The 19,654-nt window shown below is 46.4% G+C and overlaps 1 protein-coding gene across 5 annotated transcripts in view; it reads right to left on the bottom strand.

Moving 5' to 3' along the window:
* LOC146839631 (uncharacterized) overlaps window positions 1–19,654 on the bottom strand; it is a 606,426-nt gene that overhangs the window by 385,985 nt on the left and 200,787 nt on the right. For all 5 annotated transcript variants that reach the window (XM_085651721.1, XM_085651726.1, XM_085651724.1 and 2 more), the window contains exon 2: window positions 17,280–17,309. In XM_085651721.1, the coding sequence (XP_085507847.1) occupies window positions 17,280–17,309 (30 nt within the window). The remainder of the gene's footprint in view (window positions 1–17,279; window positions 17,310–19,654) is intronic.

Here is a 19,654-nt window from a genome sequence, read left to right as displayed (position 1 = left end):
ATTTGGAGGGTCATCCCCCTTGGATAGTCTATTCAAACTTCTATTCAATTTTAAGATGAGGTATGTGTTTTCAACTATTATGCTGAAAGTACTATTATCTTAAGGAGGAGAAACACTTGTATAACATAAAAGTGTATACTATATTTTGTATAGTTTGTATGTTTATAAATAACAAGATCATTGTATAGCCAAGTGTCTGTTCCATCTAGTAGTTATCGAAAGTAGTGTGAATAAATAAGAGGTTACTGTGATAGTTGAAGAAGCATGTAATTAATGCAAACAAATACTGTAGTTAATATTCACAACACTGTAAATTGCACTTTTGAGTAATAAGTTGATAAAAAAAGATTTTTTTTTTTCTTATTTTAGATTTGATGAAACTGTTTAGTCCTGAAGAAGGTGGAAAAATTAAGAAATCACCGAAACACTGCGTCGACTTTTAACTATGATTACTAGTTTTACTTGTGAATATTTGTGATTATTAAAGATTGTAACCCATTCTGGTAGGTAGAGATATTTTGCATAATTTATTTTTTTTAAATGTAATAAATGATCTTGATTTTAATTAATAAGTTTCTCAAAAGGTTTTTTTAGTGCATATACAATATACAGTGTATAGATCGTAGGGCAAACCCTTTTAATGAATAGATTGATATAGAATAACAGTCTCTCTCTCATTCGACACTTGGCTGAGGACAACACCGTAGGCCTGTTAGACTAATGATAGGGACTCTTGTGTGTTTTTTTGAATGTGTCTTAGAAGAGGCATAGCATTGAGTCTAGTAGCTGTGGAACTGAACTCCAACCAACCTATCAGATTGCAAAACAGAATGTATTATTTATTTATACATTTATTTAGTAGTTATATAACTTACCAGGTCACCAACAGGTATTCAAGCACTTGACATAGAACAATGTTCTACATAAAGCAAAAATGATTAATTAGAACAACAGGGGGGACTAGTGGATGGGGGAAGAAAGTGAAAAAGAGAAACTGGACCAGGGTGCAGGGTTGGAACAAGGTTGAACGTCAGTAACCTCATAACCAAAAACTTCAAGATTCTTGCCCCAGGTCTGGATTTAGTGACAGGGAAGTGGCCTGAGAGTGGCATCCTAGATTGCAGTACTTATCTGTGGGACCAAGGTCTCCAAACAGGGTTCTTAGAGGGGAGTTTTTTAAAACCTCTTTTGAAGGATAGGCACTAATCTCAGGTGCATGGGTAGAGAGTTTCAAGAGCTCAGATTTGTGTCTCAGAAAGATTGTTTAGGGGGAAAAAAATCAGAATTTTCGTGTTTTCAATCAGAGAGAGCTTTTGTTTCTGGATTGTTTTATGTCTCCTGAGACAAGCAGCAAATGTTATGTTATGCTACCTAATCTTATAACGCGCGTAGCTACCCAGAACCAGGCTTTCCAGCACTGACAGAAATTGGGAGGAAGAAATGTGTTGGTTAGGCAAAGAGGTGGGTCTTCAATTGCTTCCTGAAACTTAGAAATCTGCTGTCGGCTCTGAGGTAACTGGGCAGGGAGTTCCAGAGTTTAGACACCCGGTATACAAATGATCGCCCTCCACCCTTGGCTCTGTTTAATTCCAAGGGTAACGAGGAGGAAGCGATTGTTGGATCTTAACTTTCTTGTGTTGTAGTACGGTGTGATAAGGTGACTGAGGATATGCAGGCCACAAGAGTATTTTACCTTGTGCACAATGCACAAGGTCTTTAATTCAATTGTTTTATTTACTGGAAGCCAATGAGGGCTTGCCAAAGCCGGACGTGCAGACTGTGTTTTAAGCAGGTCCAGCAGTATTTGGGCAGCAGTGTTTTGAATAACTTGCAGCTTCTTAATTACATGAGCAGGACTGCCTAGATAAATAGATAAAGAGAATTACCATAATCTAGCCATGGAAGTAGAAAACCCTGTACCACAAATCTTCGAGTGTGCACAGAGAGCCATTTTATCATCTTTCTGTGTGCTCTCAAAAGACCAAAACATGTCCATGAAATTTAATTTGCCTGGGCCAGCATCTTTTGGGGTTTTAATTTCATACGAATATTTTTATTGCATTTTATAATGTAACATATCTCTACATTAAAAAATTAATAAACAGTTTTGAACATAGGTCTAAACTATGCCATTTCTGATTCCAAGCCCAGATGCAAAAGAAGGATTATGTGTGGTGCTCGCTACCCCACCATGTAAAACATCCTAGCTACAGAAACATCAGCCAAAAGACAACCCGGCCCCACGGAGAGAGAAATTTTCTTCACGGAGAGTTATTTATTTATTTATTTTTTGCAGAGTTTTATATAGCGCGAACTTGACCCGAATCCAATCAGGTATCAGAGCGCTTTACATAGCACCAGTTACGTTACATGAGGACACACATTCATTTTTTGTTAGGTCCGGGGTGATTAAGTGATTTGCCCAGAATCACAGGATGTTCAGCGTCATTACCGAGACTCGAACCCAGGTCCCCAGGTCTGAGATCGAGCGCCCTAGCCATTAGGCAAACTCCTCTCCCCAGTTATGATGCCTTGTGGTGAAAATCAGAGCACCATTGAAGCCACAGACCATCACTATTGGGACATGGATTGCGAGGACCATGTACAAGACTAACAAGACAGCCAACGTGGCAACAGAGTTAAAAACAATACAACTGTGCCCTGTGTAGCATCAGCAGGACCACAGGGACACAGTCTGGACAGAAAAGACTGGCTTGAGGGGGAATGCTGCTGTATTCTGTACACGAGGACCAGAACGCCTTTCGCACTCAGGGAGTTGCAATCATGGTAATGTCAGCAGGCAACAGACGTCTGACTGAATGGGTAATCCACGGTCCCAGAATCATCACAGCGACCTTCCGCACAAAGAAAAAGAGGATCAACATGAATGTTATCCACTGTTATGCACCTACAAACGACAGCAAAGAAGAGGAAAAAGAACAGTTTTACAACTGACTCCAGTCTATCTTGGAGAAACGGATTGAGAGAGACATGACCACACTGATTGGGACCTCAACAGTGAATTAGATCAACCATGTCTCGATTGTCAAGATGTTTCGGAGGTCCCTTCAGGATGTGAGAGTGATGAGAGGAAATGGCGTGGGTCAGACCATCACTTTGTTGTGCCTAAGCTTAACCTGAAGAAAGCATGGATGGAACCAACAAACAGACACCAGTGATGTAACACCACCCCCCTCAAAATGAAAAGAAGTGAATACTCAGTCACTCTTCAATCAATCAAACAATCAATCATTCATTTGTAGAGCGTGCTACTCACCCGTGAGGGTCTCAAGGCAGCACAGAAAAGGAGCGAATACTCAGTCACTCTTCAATCAATCAATCAATCATTCATTTGTAGAGCGCGCTATTCACCTGTGAGGCGCTGGGGGGGAGGGAGGATGGGGGTGCTGCTACTGCTCGAACAACCAGGTCTTGAGGAGTCTCCTGCAGGTCAGCAGGTCCTGGGTCTGTCGCAGGTGGATGGGGAGGGTGTTCCATGTCTTGGCGGTGAGGTGGGAGAATGATCTGCTGCCGGTGATTGTTCGGTGGATGTGTGGAACGTTGGCAAGGGCGAGGTCAGCAAAGCGAAGCTGGCGGTTCAGGGTGTAGAAGGTGAGTCGTGTATTGAGGTATGTTGGTCCGGTGTTGTGGAGTGCTTTTTGAGCGTGGGTGAGAAGCTTGAAGGTGATCCTCTTGTTGACGGGGAGCCAGTGCAGGTCTCTCAGGTGGGCAGTGATGTGGCTGTGGCGGGGGATTTCGAGGATGAGGCGAGCAGAGTCGTTCTGTATGCGTTGAAGTCTTCTCTGGAGTTTGGCCATGGTTGCCACGTAGAGGGCGTTGCCATAGTCCAGCCTGCTGCTGACCAGGGCTTGGGTGACCGTCCTTCTGGTTCTGGTGGTGATCCATCTGAAGATCTTGTGAAGCATGCGGAGGGTGTTGAAGCAGGAGGAGAAGACGGCGTTGACTTGCTGGGTCATTGATAGTGTTGAGTCCAGGATGAACCCCAGGTTACGTGCGTGGTTAGTGGGTGTCGGCACAGCTCCCAGCTTGGCTGGCCACCAGGAGTCATCCCAGGCGGAGGGGGTGGAGCCGAGGATGAGGACCTCCGTCTTGTCAGAGTTCAGTTTCAGGCGACTGTTCTTTATCCATTTTGCGACGGCCTTCATTCCTTCGTGAAGGTTGGTTTTGTCGGTGGCGGGTCCTTGGTGAGGGAAAGGATCAGCTGGATGTCGTCAGCATATGAGATGATGTTGAGGTTGTGCGATCGGACAATGTTGGCGAGCAGTACCATGTAGACGTTAAAAAGGGTTGGGCTGAGGTATGATCCTTGGGGTATGCCACAGGTGATTTTGGTGGCTTCTGATCGGAATGGGGGGAGGAGGACTCTCTGTGTTCTGCCGGTGAGGAAGGAGGTGATCCAGTCCAGGGTTTTGTTGCGAATCCCTGCATTGTGGAGGAATGTGCATAGGGTGTGGTGGCAGACGGTGTCAAAGGCGGCCGAGAGGTCCAGGAGGATGAGGGCCACGGTTTTGTTGTTGTCCAGCAGGGTCCTGATGTTGTCGGTGGCAGCGATGAGGGCGGTTTCAGTGCTGTGGTTGGTGCGGAATCCGGATTGGGACAAGTCCAGAATGTTGTTCTCCTAGAGGGAGCCGGTCAGTTGCCTGTTGACAGTCTTCTCGATTACTTTTGCCGGGAACGGGAGCAGGGAGATGGGCTGAAAGTTCTTGAGGTCCTTAGGATCTGCCTTGGGTTTCTTGAGTAGGGTGTTGATCTCGGCATGTTTCCAACTCTCCGGGAAGGTGCGGTTTCGAAGGAGCTGTTGATGATCTTCCGGAGTTGGGGTTCGATGATGGAGCTTGCTTTGTTGAAGATGTGGTGGGGGCAGGGGTCAGATGGTGAGCCGGAGTGGATGATGTTCATGATTTTGATGGTGTCGTCATCGTTCATTTGGTTCCAGGAGAGCAGGAGGCTGGTGTGGTTGGGGTGCAGTGAGTCTGAAGTGTTGGTGGCTGTCGGGGGATCTGGGTGTTGAAGCTGTTGTGGATGTCTGCGATCTTGTGGGGGAAGAAGGTGCTAGGGAGTCGCAGAGGTCTTGCGACGGCGGGATGTCGGAGCTGGAGCTGGGGTTGGCAAGTTCTTTCACGATGTTGAAGAGCTCTTTGCTGTTGTGCGCGTTGTTGTTGATGCGTTCCTTGAAGGAGGTCCTTTTGGTGGATCAAAAGTTGGTGGTGCTTGCAGCTGGCATTCTTGAGGGCTGCGTGGTTGTCCGGTGTCTGTTCATGGCGCCACTTCTTCTCGAGTCTTCGGCAAGTCTGCTTGGATGCCTGGAGGTCGGTGGTGAACCAGATGGCCCTCCTGTCGGTGCGTCTGTTTGAGGGTTTCTTGAACGGGGCAAGAGTGTTGGCGCAGTCGTCGACCCATTGCCTGAAGTTGCGGGCAGCAGTGTCGGTGTCGGTGGGGTCAGTTGGGGGGTCTCGAGCAAGGCTGGTGATTAGCTGGTCTTTAGTGACCTTGTTCCAGCTACGGTGGGGGATTCGCTGCGGGTGGTTGTGCGTGGTGTGTTTTTTGAAAGAGAAGTGGATGCAGTGGTGGTCGGTCCAGTGGAGTTCAGTGGTGTGGCTGAAGGTGACATGGATGCTGGTGGAAAACATGGGGTCGAACGTTGTCCGGCCGAGTGGGTGGGTGTCGTGACGAATTGTTTTAGTCCGAGGTTGGCGAGGTTGTCGAGCAGGATGGTGGAGTTGCTGTCGTTAGCATTTTCGAGGTGGAAGTTCAGGTGTCTGAGGAGGATGTAGTCTGAGGAAGCAAGGGCATGCGTGCTGACGATGTCGGTGATGGAGTCGCTGAACTGTGGTCAGGGTCCGGAGGGTCTGTAGACGAGGGTTCCTCTGAGGGTGGTGTTGGTATTGATGTGGATCTGGAAGTGCAGGTGTTCGGCAGTGCTGAGGGTGTCTTCGATGCTGGTCGAAATTTTGAGGGTATCCCTGTGGACAATGGCGATTCCTCCTCCTGGTTTGTTGGTGCGGTCCCTGTGGGTGATCTTGTAGCAGTCCAGGATAGCTATGGCAATGTCAGGCGCCGAGGAGGGGTTCATCCAGGTCTCGGCCAGGAAGGCGACGTTCGGGGAGGATGAGTCGAGTAGGTCCCAGAGTTCGATGGTGTGCTTGTGGACGGAGCGGGTGTTGAGTAGTATGCATCTGAGATAGTTGTGACCTGCCCTGGTGGGAGGGGCAGGGCGTGCAGGTGTTCGGTGGCTGGTGAAGCTGCAGCTTCGGCAGGAGAAGGGTCCGTGGGTGTGCTTCGGGTGGGCCTAGAAGCAGGTGGATGATCGGCCGGCGTTGAGTTTGTGGAGGATGTGGACGTCGTAGCGGTGTCGGGTGTCGTGGTGCTCGCGGTGGCCAGGAGGTCTGGCACTGGGCATGTCCAGGCACAGACGGGCGCAGATAGGCTTACCTTAGGCATGCATTTGGCACACCAGTGGCTCAGCCGCCATTAAGAAGGGGAGGTGGAAGGAAGGAGCATCTGGGAGGCGGGTACGGGAGCGAATGGGCGAGTGAGGGGGCGGGGCCGCAGGGGACACAGTGGCGGGAAAGTGAGGTGGCAGAAGGCCAACAGTAAAAGAGAGGCTATAGAAAGAAGAGAGCAGAAATGGCAAAAATAGGGGGATAGATAACAAGTTTCATGTTCTGCAAAACTGGAGGATGACAAAGACCCAGTAGAAAGTCAGTAGGAGAAGATAAAAAAACTATGATATCAACCTGCCAGGAGGTGCTGGGTCCCAAGAAACACCAGCATAAATAATGGATCACCGCTGAGATTGTCCACAAAATCCAAGACAGAAATGTAAAGAAAGCTGTAGTCAGCACCAGCCAAACAGCAGAAAAAGTGAAATCTCAAAGCAAGTACACCAAAACCAACAAGAAAGGAAAGATCAGCTAAGTGCAGACAAGTAAAGATTAATCGATGGTCTTGTCACAGAAGCCCAGGAATCAACATGCCATGGAAAATTGAAAGAACTCATCAATATAACAAGGAAACTTCCCAGAAGATGACAAAGCTGGGAAGATAATCATGGGTATGAAGGCCATCAATGAAGATCAATGAAGCACTTTGAAGAACTGCTGAATCAGCCTCTGCTGCAGTCTCCACCAGCTATACAGCCAGATGACAAGGGCTTACCAATCGACTGCAGCAGACCAACCATGGAAGATATATTGCAAGACTTCAAACCCCTGAGAAATAGGAGGGCAGCAGGACCTGACAACATTCCTGGGGAGGCACTGATGGCAGACGTTGAAACATCAGTAGACATGCCCTACTCCTTGTTTGGAAGGATCTGAGAAGACGAAAATGTGCCATCAGACTGGAGGGAGGGATATCTCATCTAGATCTCCAAAAAAGGTGACTTGAGTACCTGCAAACTACAGATGGATATCTTGTTTAACAACCCAAATCAAAGTATTCTTTTTTTTTATATATCTTTATTTACCATTTTTTAACACATCCTAGCAATAGAATCATAGTTGTACACTGTTTTGACATAACAATCATAGAAAGTGCTGCCTATCATGGGATATCAATACAAAATCCTATTTGTCCTGCATCATCGAGCAAAGAAAAAATAACAGCTAGTGCAACAGCCTGGAAAGTGGAATACTTTCTCTATGGCCCCCCAACATTTCCTAGTAACACCCTCCAACTGTCTGCAACGAGGTTGCACATCCGTCCAAACCCAACAATCACAGAGCAAGACATGCATAGCAAGGGGACCAGACACCACCAGGCCCAGAATCGCTCCGGGCATCCGTAGTTGAGGAAATACAAAACTGTCTGTCCGACCCCAGTAGGGACGATGTTCTGTTCCAGCAATGAGTCAGAGGAGTGACTAATGGACTCCACATAAGCCCTGTAGGGACCCCAAATATCCTTGGGACGAGAAGAGCTAGGTAGACTAGAGTAATGAAAAAGGAAGACTAGAGGAGCACTCCTAATTTTATTACCTAATCAATGTTTTTAATAATTAAAGTTAACAAATTTGATCCTAGCGTGCTGCAGGGGCTGGCATGCTGTCTGGTCATACCAGTACTAAAACGAAATATTGCAAGTTGTTGAAAACTTGACCTCTGCGCACCATAGCTATCAAGCTATTGCTACTAACTTTTGTTATTTCTACATCACATTCCCATTAACCTGATGAATCATCAACAAAACATCAAAAAGTAATTTCACTTTTACTCAACCATTGAATCTGTGCAAAATCATACAAAATACAAAATGCATTCATATATATTCGTTCATATATTGAAGAGATCTTGTTGTTGCTCTTGAAGAAAACTTTCTTCTCAACTTTGATTATGCTACCACACATAAGTTCCTATAAAAAGAATTTAAATGAGTCCTTAAACACTGTGCTGATATTAAATCATGACACCGAAAAACAAGCCCACAACCATACTTGTGCTCATGAACATTAGGATTGAGATGGCATTTGGATTTGGAGGAGCAAATCGTTGTGATTTCTATATGGGGCGAACAACTTTTTGGTATTACTTTTCCAGGTATTTGGTTTTGAGCAAAGCAAATTAATTTCCAGTTTGACAGCAGCATTTTGGAAGGTCAGTTTTTAACACAAGTATGGTTGTGGGCTTGTTTTACGGTGTCATGATTTAATATCAGTTGAAGGACTCATTTAAATTCTTTTTATAGGAACTTATGTGTGGTAGCTCGCCAAATGAGACTGTCCTCGTGAGTGGTTTGTATGTTTTGTCTTTTGGTGTTTAATCTTCACTTGGGTTTGTGTTTGGTTTTTTGGTGGCAGTTTCCCTAAGAACACCTTTTCTTGCGTTTTGGCGTATGATTCAGAATGTAACAACAATGTTTAACAATCTGTGGGGTCAGTGTAACATTGATAAAATATATGTATTAATTTTTTGGTCACAGTTATGTATCACTGGTATATATGTCTGTCATATTAGAGTGTAAATACCATATGTATGTTTTTTTAGAGAATCAATACCCTGAAGAAGGGCCACATCGGCCCGGAATGCATTGGGCATAATCAAAGTTGAGAAGAAAGTTTTCTTCAAGAGCAAAAACAAGATCTCTTCAATATATGAACGAATATATATGAATGCATTTTGTATTTTGTATGATTTTGCACAGATTTAATGGTTGAGTAAAAGTGAAATAACTTTTTGATGTTTTTTTGATGATTCATCAGGTTAATGGGAAAGTGGTATAGAATTAACAATAGTTAGTAGCAATAGCTTGATAGCTATGGTGCACAGAGGTAAAGTTTTCAACAACTTGCAATATTTCGTTTTAGGGTACTAGAGTAAACCTCACTGTTGATGTTACAATAGGCCAGGCTGTTCATCCAGCTTTGTAAAGTGGGAGCTGTCCTGCGACCCCAATGTATCGCTATTTCATGTTTGGCCAGTAGTAAACTGAGTGCTGCGAATTTCCTAACTTTTTTGGGGAAGTTCACAACATATCCCAGAAGAGCCACCTCTGGTGTAGGAATAAGGAACAATGTAGCCATATCGCCTAACGTTTTGTGTGCTCTTTCCCAATATGATAATAAAGCGGGGCAGGTCCAAGTAGGGTGTACAAAATAAGTGTGTGTGGCGTCACATTTGCGGCAGGTGTGAGGCCTAGTCAGATTTGGTCTGTGAACTTTGGCCGGGGTGATGTAAAGTCTGTGAAGAAACTTAAAATACAACAGTTTATGCCTGCTGTTTAGGGAAATGTCTTTCGTGACTGCACAGCATTTGGCCCATTGTTCGTTGGTGATGGGGCGGCCCAGATCTTCCTCCCAGTCCCTAAGAATTGTGTTGTCATTAACTGGAAGCATCCCAGAGCATGTCTTGTAGAGTTTAGATATAAGGTGTACCCCACTCTCACTCTCAATGATTAGTGAAAGAGGGAGGAACAAATCTGGTTCAATGGGAAACCCTGGGAGCGCGGCTCGGAGAGCCGAGCGGATCCGTCCCAACACAAAGCTGTTCATGAATGTGTCGTTGTGAAATCGGCCACCGTCTGCAGAGGAAAAAATATGCCCGTCAGGATACAGTCCTCCAGTTTCATAACCCCGAATTTGGTTAAAGAGCGCTTCACCAGTCTCTCACCTGTTATGGGAAGCCTCAGGGATTGGGGAGAGGGAGAGATGAGGAATACAGCATCGGGGCACCGATGATTCGTTTAAGCTTGTCCCATGCCCAGCTGGTGGTGGAGACCGTCTGTATATCATTAGGGTCCCTAGGTATACATTTCGCAAGACTGTGGATAGCTGTTCAGGGAGAACGAAATCCGCTTCTGGGTGGAGGAAAGGGATCCTGGTGTCAGGATGATACCATGTGAAGGCATAGCAACATTGGGCCATGAGTTAGTATGGATGGCTATGCGGCACTCCGTGTTCTCCCCTCTCATAAGGTAGGGTAAGGACCTGCCAGCTAACCCACGCCAGTTTGCCTCCCCCAAACCATTGTATAAGGTGCGATTGTATCTTTGAAAAGAAGCTGTTAGGGAGAAGGATGGGAATATTGTTAAAGAGGGACAAAAATCTGGAGAGGACAACCATCTTGATAAGAGAGACCCTGCCGGCTATAGACAGAGGCAGCCGTAGCCACCGCTCCACTTGAGACTCAGGTGTCCCAACCACCTGTCCATAGTTGAGGCAGAGGATCTGTTCTGTGTCTAAATGGATCTGAATGCCTACATACTTGACAGAGTTAGAGCACCACTCAAGAGGGAACTCACAGTCCCATTGGGTTGTGCTGGGAGTTAAGGGAAAAATAACTAACTTACGCCAGTTGATGCCAAGGTCAAAATGTTGCCCAAAATGGAGAATTTATCTAATGAGCCGCTCTAAATTCACCTGGGGTTCCCGAACGTACAGGATGGTGACATCCGCGTAGAGCGAAACTAAATTAAATTGCAGGCCTCTTTGCAGATGCCTCTCCTGAAAGTGGCGGATCAAGGGGTCCATGGCAAGTATGAATAACAGAGGTGATAAGGGGCACCCCTGGCGTGTGCCGCAGGATACGGAGAAAAGATGGGAGAGTGTGCCAGTCAGGCGAAGTCTTGCAGTGGGATGGGTGTACAGCAGTGCCGTGGTAGCTATGAGTCCCATCAGCATTCCCATACGGCGCATGACTGACATGAAAAAAGATCGAAAGGTCATGTGGGAGGTACCCTTCTTTGAAAAGGGATGAGTATATGGACTCAAAAAAACAAAAGTTCCCTTCTCCTGTTGATTTGATTAGGAAGAGATTATCTCCTCCTGGGCCTCTCTTTTCTCAATGTGAGAAAAAGGGACTAAGTGTGCGATAGAGTCTTATGCAGGTTACCAAATTTACAATAAAGTAATTCAATGCTTTGTGATTACACAGTCAAACGAAACAACTACACAGATGCAAATGAATAAGATGTTAACCTATTTTATTAACCAGTACATTCTTCATTATTCATCCATATCAGTTAAAAACACTTTTCCATGCTATTTATTAAAAAAACATATACAATACATAATAATAAAACAAAGATATTTTGAAAAAAGACTGTCGACACTGCGTTTCGGTGTTCTAAAATATCGTCACCTTCTTCGGGACAACAATTTCCAATTATAAAACCATCTGAATTTGGTACTGTTTTGAAGCCTCAATCAATCGGCAAAAGATATTATTGCAATCCTTCAGTACTTTCGGATAAAAGATAGAATAGTGCTTTTAGTTGCCTGTTATTCATAAGTTTCTCTGTATCCTCACTCAGTATTTTCATGGCTATCTTCTAATGTTAATGGATTCTGTTTAACTTGTTGCGTAGAGTGCGTTTTATATATATCGCTATCTCAATTTACTTCAAACTTCTTGTTTCTAACATTATTCAAGGAAGTCTGTTATCTTATTCATTTCTGAGGGATATGTGCGGGACGGACTCTACTTCGTTAGGTTCCTCTCTTTTGTTCTTCGTGGAGAAGGTTCATGCCTTTTCCTCTTTACCACCCTTTTTTTCCATTTTAAAATGGGGTGTCTCATCTAAGTCTTGTCAGATCATAAATTGAGAAAGGGAAGAGCATTTCCTGTAGACGTCCGACCTGCTGGCCTCTCAGTCTCCAACTCGGAGAATAGACGGGAGAGTGTGCCAGTCTGGCGAAGTCTTGCAGTGGGATGGGTGTACAGCAGGGCCGTGGTAGCTATGAGTCCCACCGGCATACCCATACGGCGCATGACTGACATGAAAAAAGGCCATTCCAGGGTGTTGAAGGCTTTTTCAGTGTCTAACAGAATTGCAGCGGCAGGGACCTCAGGGCTAATTCTATGAAGGACCGAGAACAGCGTCCTGAGATTCAAGGACGTTGATCGTTGGGAAACGAAACCAGATTGAGCCAGCGAAATAATGAACTCCATCAATTGGGAACGATTGGCGACAATTTTAGCGAGGATTTTATGATCCAAATTGAGAAGGGATAAAGGTCTGTAGGACCCCCACAATGACGGATCCTTGCCAGGCTTGGGGGTGAATGTTTTGCCAATGTGCAACATTCCGTCCATCATCTTGTGTGTTTTGGGTAGAAGTATGGCAACCGCTTCACGGAGCGTAGGGGGTAGGATCTGTTTCTCGAGGGATTCTGCGTACACTTCAATTAGATGCGGCACTAATAAGTCTTTATAGGCCTTGTAGAGATCCCCAGTAAAGCCATCTAGCCCGGGGTGGAGGAGCAACGAAGGGAATCAATGGCTCCAAGTACATCGGCCTCAGAGATCGGTTCTGCCAAAATGTCCCACATGTCCCTCTCTAGGTATACCAAAGCAATTTCAGAGAGATAAGCTTCTTGTGCCGTGGGATCTTGTCCTGATTTAGAAGTGTATAAAGTTGTAAAAAAAAGCAAGGAATTCTGCTTGGATTTCCACGGTGTCGTGCAGCATCTGGTCGGTGGAGGAATGGAGCTCATAGATGTAGGCTTTGCTATATGGGGGTCGAAGCATCTGTGCCAGTACTCTGCCCAGGCGCTCTCCTTCGCCATAGCGCAGTGCGGTTTATTATTTACCCAAAAAAAAGGATCTCTTGATCAGCTGCATCTCTGTATTCAGAGAGGAGAGCCAAACTTTTTCCCATCGCGTCCGAATAGGGGAATCGTCGCGCCACATTGTCCAAGTCTGTGAGTTCCTGCTCTAATCACGTGAGTGTAGTGCGGAGGACCCTAAGTACCCCTGAATGTTTGACAATGCAAACTCCACGAATGTATGCCTTAAAGCACTCCCACAGAACCGCCCAGGTGTCGACCGAACCTGTATTGATTTTAAAGTAGTCTTCAATGGCCTCACGTACCTCAGCGTTAAATAAGTCATCATTGAGGGCACGACTAGGGAAGCGCCATTGTCTCTCAAACCACTTAGGTCGTGGAACCCAAAGAAGTAGCTTAACTGGGAAGTGATCGGAATACTTTCTCGGAAGTGTAACAAGAGACTGGTACCAGCAGGAGGTGCCAGGGGAGAGAAGCCATTAGTCGATTCTAGTCCAAGTGTTGTGGTGGCCTGTGAAGTGCATGTAGTCAGTGTGAGAAGGGTTGCATTTGCGCCAAATATCGAATAGGGAGAATTGGTCGCAAAGGTCAAGGAGAGCACGTCGAGTACGAGGTTTAGTGTCATGGGATTTGGCGGTGCTATCCAAGTCAGGGTTAGGGAGTAGATTAAAGTCCCCGCCAGTCAACAGTAAAATAGGATCTAACTTTGCAAGCTGGGCTTGTAGTGCATGAAAAAATTCTGGCAAATCTGTATTCGGGGCATAAACACATATCAACGCATCGCTATGACCCATTAATGTCCCCACAACGATTGTGTATCTACCTTCACTTTTATTGACGACTGAGTGGAGACTGAAGGGGACCCTCTTGTGAATGAGGATGGCCATGCCCCTGGCGTAGTTACCAAAGTTAGCAAAATATCTGTGAGCTCCCCATCCTGATGCAAAGTGGCCAAAGTCGGACTTAGGGAAATGCGTTTCTTGCAGGAACGCAATGTCTACATTATGCCGAAGCAGATAATAAATAACCTGCCATTTCTTGTGGTTATCATTGAGACACCGGACATTCCAGGACATCAAGGACAAGCTGGAGAGGCCCTCAACATTGCCTAGCTGAGTCATATAGGATATGTGGCATGCAAAATAGATACAGGCACAAGCCGGTAAATGCAAACAGTGACAGTGTACAAACTGAAAAGTGAACAATTGCTATGCAACAGCAGTCTACCCCTCCCCTCCCACCCCCCACTCAACCTCACTGAAAAAAAAGTGAGGCAAAACCCTAACAGATAGTAATACATAGAATACCAATCGACTTCACATTTGAAATCAAAACCCCTGAAGCAGTACATCACTTGGACCAAAAATAAACCCAAGGTGTACACCATGAGGGGTGGCAACGCCACGACAACTGATCAGCTAATTGAAACATATCAAACATAGTGAATAATAGCATCCCTTCATCATTCTGCAAAGACATAAAGGAACCAGGTAGCAGAGTCAACCAGTTCCGGAACCTGAGAAGAGTTCCATGCTTGCTTCAGAGCCACTGTACGAAGGAGAGGGTCTACTCCCATCAGAAACCGCCTGTTTGTTGTTTTGCTTATAGGCTTGACAAAAAGTCTTGCACATCAGTAGGGTTCTCAAAGATCCCTACTGATCGATGTCCACTCTTAGTCTTGCGGGGTCTAACATGCCGTATTTCAAACCCAGGTTTCTGAGGGTGGCTTTAACCCATAGTATTTGCGACGGGCCTCCTGCACCATGATGGTAAAGTCCGGGAAAAAGGCAAGCTCTGAGCTCTGCCATGTGTTGTCTCCCCGTTCCCTAGCGAGGCGTAATGCAGTGTCGCAATCCCGAAAGTTCATGATGCGCGCTATGATAGGGCGTGGAGGACAGCCTGGGTTGGGCCTGGGTCCCAGGGAACGATGCGCTCGCTCCATCACAAATCCGGGGGTGAAGGACTCCTTACCAAACAGGTCAGAGAATAGAGTTTCGAGAAAAAGGTCAAGGTGTCCTGTGGCGGAAGTCTCCGGTACTCCCAGAATGCGTATGTTGTTGCGCTGGCTTTGCGCTTCAAGGTCTTCATTTTTAATTGCGACTTCCTTGACGATACGCTCCACTCGCTCCAGTCTTTTAATGGATTGCGCAGTGCCATCTTCAATATCCGAGAAACGTGCCTCAACAACGTCCAGGCGTCTGCCATGGACTTGGATTTTGGCCCCCAAGGTCGCCAGATTCCTGTCAAGGGCATCGAACCTCCCATCTAGTGCACGAAAGACAGCTCTCATCTCTTGAAGCAGGGAGGTTGAAGGGGCGGTAGGATCTTCGATGCTGTCTGGACCCTGTACCGCGTCCGCAATGGTAGAGCCATCATCAGCAACCTTCTCCATTCGCTTCTCAAAGGGAAGGGTCTTCTGCTTGGGATCCTTGTGTCCCATGCTGTAGCCCAGCAACGTGTGCCAGGCCACAGAGGAGTAGGCCGTGCATGGGAAGGAGGGAGGCGAGCAGTGCCAGACCAAGCAAGAGAGAACAAGGAGCCTGTCACACTATATGGTGGGTATTGGAGTGTTTCTTATGGCACCTGGTACGGAGAGTTGCCGGTGACCTGGGGAGCGGGCCTGCCGCTCAGGACTGCAGGATCCTGCCAAGGACGGATCTAAGGCAAGGCTCAGCGGTACAAAACCGCCTCCACTGATGTGTGCAGGGGACTGGCCAGGCTCCGTGACGGGTAGAGACCAGTGAGCTCTGAAGGCAAATGCGTCTGTCCACCGGATGCAGTGTTCTGGGAAAACAAGGCACTCCTCAGGGGCAGATCGGGGTCAGCAGTGCATGAATTGAGGGGCGCTGTCAGTGTAATGCGGGCCTCTATAGCAGCGCGGAGGGCGGCTCACTCCTTAATGGCGCAGTGGGCGGTCAGGTTGCGGCTGGTGTCTTGCTGTGGGAGGAGGCCGGGCGTGGAGTCAAAGTTGCCTCTGGCCGCGCTGCGGAGGGCTGGACGGCAGCGGGGACATGCCGGGAGCCAACCGGGCGCAGGAGGCAGTAGGTCACCTCTTGACTTTCACCTGCGCCACGGCCCTCAACGGCCAAATGGGCACATCCCAGGCTCACCCGCGGGTCCTTAGGGATGGGGCGGGAGCGAGTGCAGTGCCTCAGGGGGCAGCTGAGGGTGGTCGCACCCGCTCATGCCGAACGGCGTGAAAGGGAGGGGTGAGCAAGACAGTGGCTCAAACGTGCACCCGGTGCACTCACCGCCTCTAATGGTCCCCATGCGCGCCACCCAGTATGTGCCGTTTGCCCGTTCACCACCACGGGGGCACCGCTTCCACATCTGGGCAGACCTCCATGTGCAGGCAACTCAGTGATGTCTGGTCTGGGGAGGCAGCTGCCATAATTGCGGGGGATGATGTGGTGTAGCTGAGTCGGTTGGCAGAGCTTCAAAGCCGCGCAGCCATCTTGGCCGGCAGCTTGGCCACGCCCCTAGTCAAAGTATTCAACAGTCATCCTGAACAGAATGAAGGAACAAGCTGACACTCAGTTGGGAGACTAGTGTTTGGTGGTTGTGATAAATTCCCTGAGAAAAGGTTGCATTGATTAAATGAAGCCAAGCAGGGGTAAATAAATGCAAGTTTGATTTGGCCCTGGAGTCTGTCTTCGCTGCTAAGGAGGAAGTTTGTGCCATAGTTGGGTCAAAATGTTCTTCTTGCACACCTAACACTTCACTCAGCATTCAGGAACAAATAGGACACATCAAGAGATATGTCAGTCAGTTGCATGCGATCCTTGAAATGAGCAATAGTGCCATCTAGTATTAGATATCTGGATTATTCAGAAATGGGGAATGAAGGCTTTTGAAATAGCCATTGTTCTTGCTGCGATCTTTTGGATCAACTATGCACAGCCACAATTCAATGCACTGGCAGAAATTAAAGCTTTTCTTCAATTCCTTTTCACATTCTTCTGATGAGAAGAGCTAGGCACCTGCTTGTTAGCTGCATAGCTCCGTGTGTCCTGTCATCTGCTTACTGCATAGTAGAACAAGTATAAAAGAAGTGTGAAATTGAAGTGAATGTAGCATAATATGCATAATATGCAGCAACAGCTTTTTGTTTCTTAAATATGCCTGCTCCTTCCACAGTTATTCCTTTGTAGGTAGGAATCATTTACGAGTATTTACAATTCAGTAATCATAGTGTACATATATCATGATGGTGCCTCACATTTTTACTAAAACAAATCCATATAGATCAACATACCTTGACAAGTTGAGCTGCACCATCGGGAGCCTGGAGAGGACAGAAGAAATAATGACTGATATTATCAGGAGTTGGGTTAGAAAACAGTGGAAGCGACTGACACTGAATATTGCTGAGAGATAATCCAGGAGAGGGAAGACCGTGGACAGCTGAAGAGAGATGTGCTAGAGAGAGCTGAGGAAAAAGAGGAGAGAGTGGAGACAACTTTACATTAAGGGGGTGAGATTGGAGACTACCACTGAGAGGATGGAAAGAGACAGATGACAAATGGGAAAAGAGTGCTGGAAGCAAAATAGGGAGATATTGGAATATGGACAGATGAGGACCGCAGAGGAGGAACGGGAGACTACTGGGAAGAAAAATAGGAGTGGCTAAGAATAAAGAAATAAATCAGGGAATCCTAGAGTAGGGCAACAGTTACTAGAGAGAACTGGGGTTTTAAATGTACAAACTAGAGTTCTTGGTGAAAAACCTGAGAGAATTCATGAAGGAAGGGATTAGAAAAAAGGAAAGTTGAGATAGAAGAAAAATACTAGAGAAAACATAGGAGTTCCAGCACTTGGAGGAAATGTCTGTAGAAGAGACTAGAAACAGTGACGAGAAAGGAAAGGAACACTTTTATGGGTAAACAATAATTACTAAAGAGATCTCTTTGGAATGAAAAAGAAAGTGCTGAAAGGCAGCATTGAAGCCAGTGAATTGAATGTGAGAAATTGTAACCAGTGGAGGAAAGACAGCAAGATGAAAGACAGAGCTGTACGAATAGAGACTGGAGAAATCTGTGGATTGGAAGGCAGGTATAGGAACACCAAAGAGTATTAAACAGCAGATGAAGTGCAGGAACTTCATAAATTATAATACAACAAATGGAGATAGCTGGGAAGCAGCAGCGAGAAAATTGAGACCTATACAGTGTAGCATGGTTTTGGACACTGACATTATTGTTCATGACTGGCTCATGAAGATAGGAGTGACCAGAAGGAATACAGAATCCAATCACTGATTTTGAGGGTTCTCTGCTCTAGTGCTTGATGTGTGAGGAGTTAGTATGCCTCATCTAAGGACTCAGAACAACTGTGGCATAAGAGGTCTTTTGGATTTGGCCCTCTCTGTAGGGTCATGCCCAAATCTTTTGCCTTCACCCCTCCTATTGTTGCTTAATTATTTTTTGTTGGCCTTGTGACTCTGTGCGCTGTACCACTGCTACCTGGTGCTAAAGCGCTATGCTCACTCTCCTAAACATGGTAAAAGTGGCTTACACCTAATTGGCACATTTAATTTACACATAGATACTTTGTAGAGTGGTATACCATATACCCAGTGCCTCTACTGTAAATTAATTGCTCCTAGTGGGCCTGCAGCACTTTTTGTACCATTCACTTAAGTAGCCCCATAAATCATGTCCCAGGCCAGCCATTGCAGCCTGAATGAGGTTCTAAACTTCCAATTGACTTGGCAATATATACACCCTGCCAAACCTTAATTTTATTGCACTTTACACCCCTAAAGTAGGCCCTTGGTAGCCCAAAGGGCAGGGTGCATTGTAATTAAAAGGTTGGATATATGCCACTTTTGGAAAGTTTTCGTGTTGTTATAGTTACCCTGAAGGGAAGGATATGCCCGTATGTGGAGCCTGTGCTCACTGTGCCACTGGATTCAAGCCAACCTGGCTGATGAGGGATGATACCCCGAAATCGGTCCCAGGATGCTCGTTTCCAATCCAGGGAGGACCTGGCCTGGCAGTTCGTCTGGACTGTTCCCATTGTGAGCAGAGTAAAGCCTGATTTGTATATGGCTGGGTTCAAACTGGGGTGGCATAGTGAGCAAAGAAATGATGTATTAAACCCAGATGTGTGACTGGGGGTGAATGTTAGATATTATCAGCACTCTGTCAATCATCATTTATTTTTAGAAAGTTGGCATTTTCCTGCCCTTTGTTATTTGGTGCCTGTCCTAGGTCACATGGAGTTGACAACTGGACTTTGTAAATTCCTCCCAGACAGCCAGACAATAGAGGGATTAGGTGTGCGTGAAAGGGCCATCACTGGCAGGATGGGGGATAAGGGGTGGCACTGGGCACAGCTCCATTTGCAACTGGATAGCAGTGGAGCCAGGCAGCTGAGTAGGGACATTCTCTCGACTACTACTCCAACTTCAAAGGAGCCACCAGGTGTCAAAACGTGAACCTCAGACCCACACTTCTGTTTACTTTCTGGACCTACAAAAGGATTCTCAGAGGACTGTCTCCTGCTGTGGCCTGTTCTGTACTCTGCAAGACTGCTTAGCCACGCCTGGAGGGGCAGCTTTGCTGCCTGGAGCCTACCTTGAACCTTCAGAGGCCTGCCTTGCTGCTTGAGCCCTGCTTCTTCACCTGA

This window comes from Triturus cristatus, chromosome 4_1, assembly GCF_964204655.1.
Source record: "Triturus cristatus chromosome 4_1, aTriCri1.1, whole genome shotgun sequence".
In the NCBI taxonomy this organism is placed as follows: Eukaryota; Metazoa; Chordata; class Amphibia; order Caudata; family Salamandridae; genus Triturus; species Triturus cristatus.
Note: the sequence above shows the minus strand (reverse complement) of the source record. Positions and strands in the feature narration are given on the sequence as shown.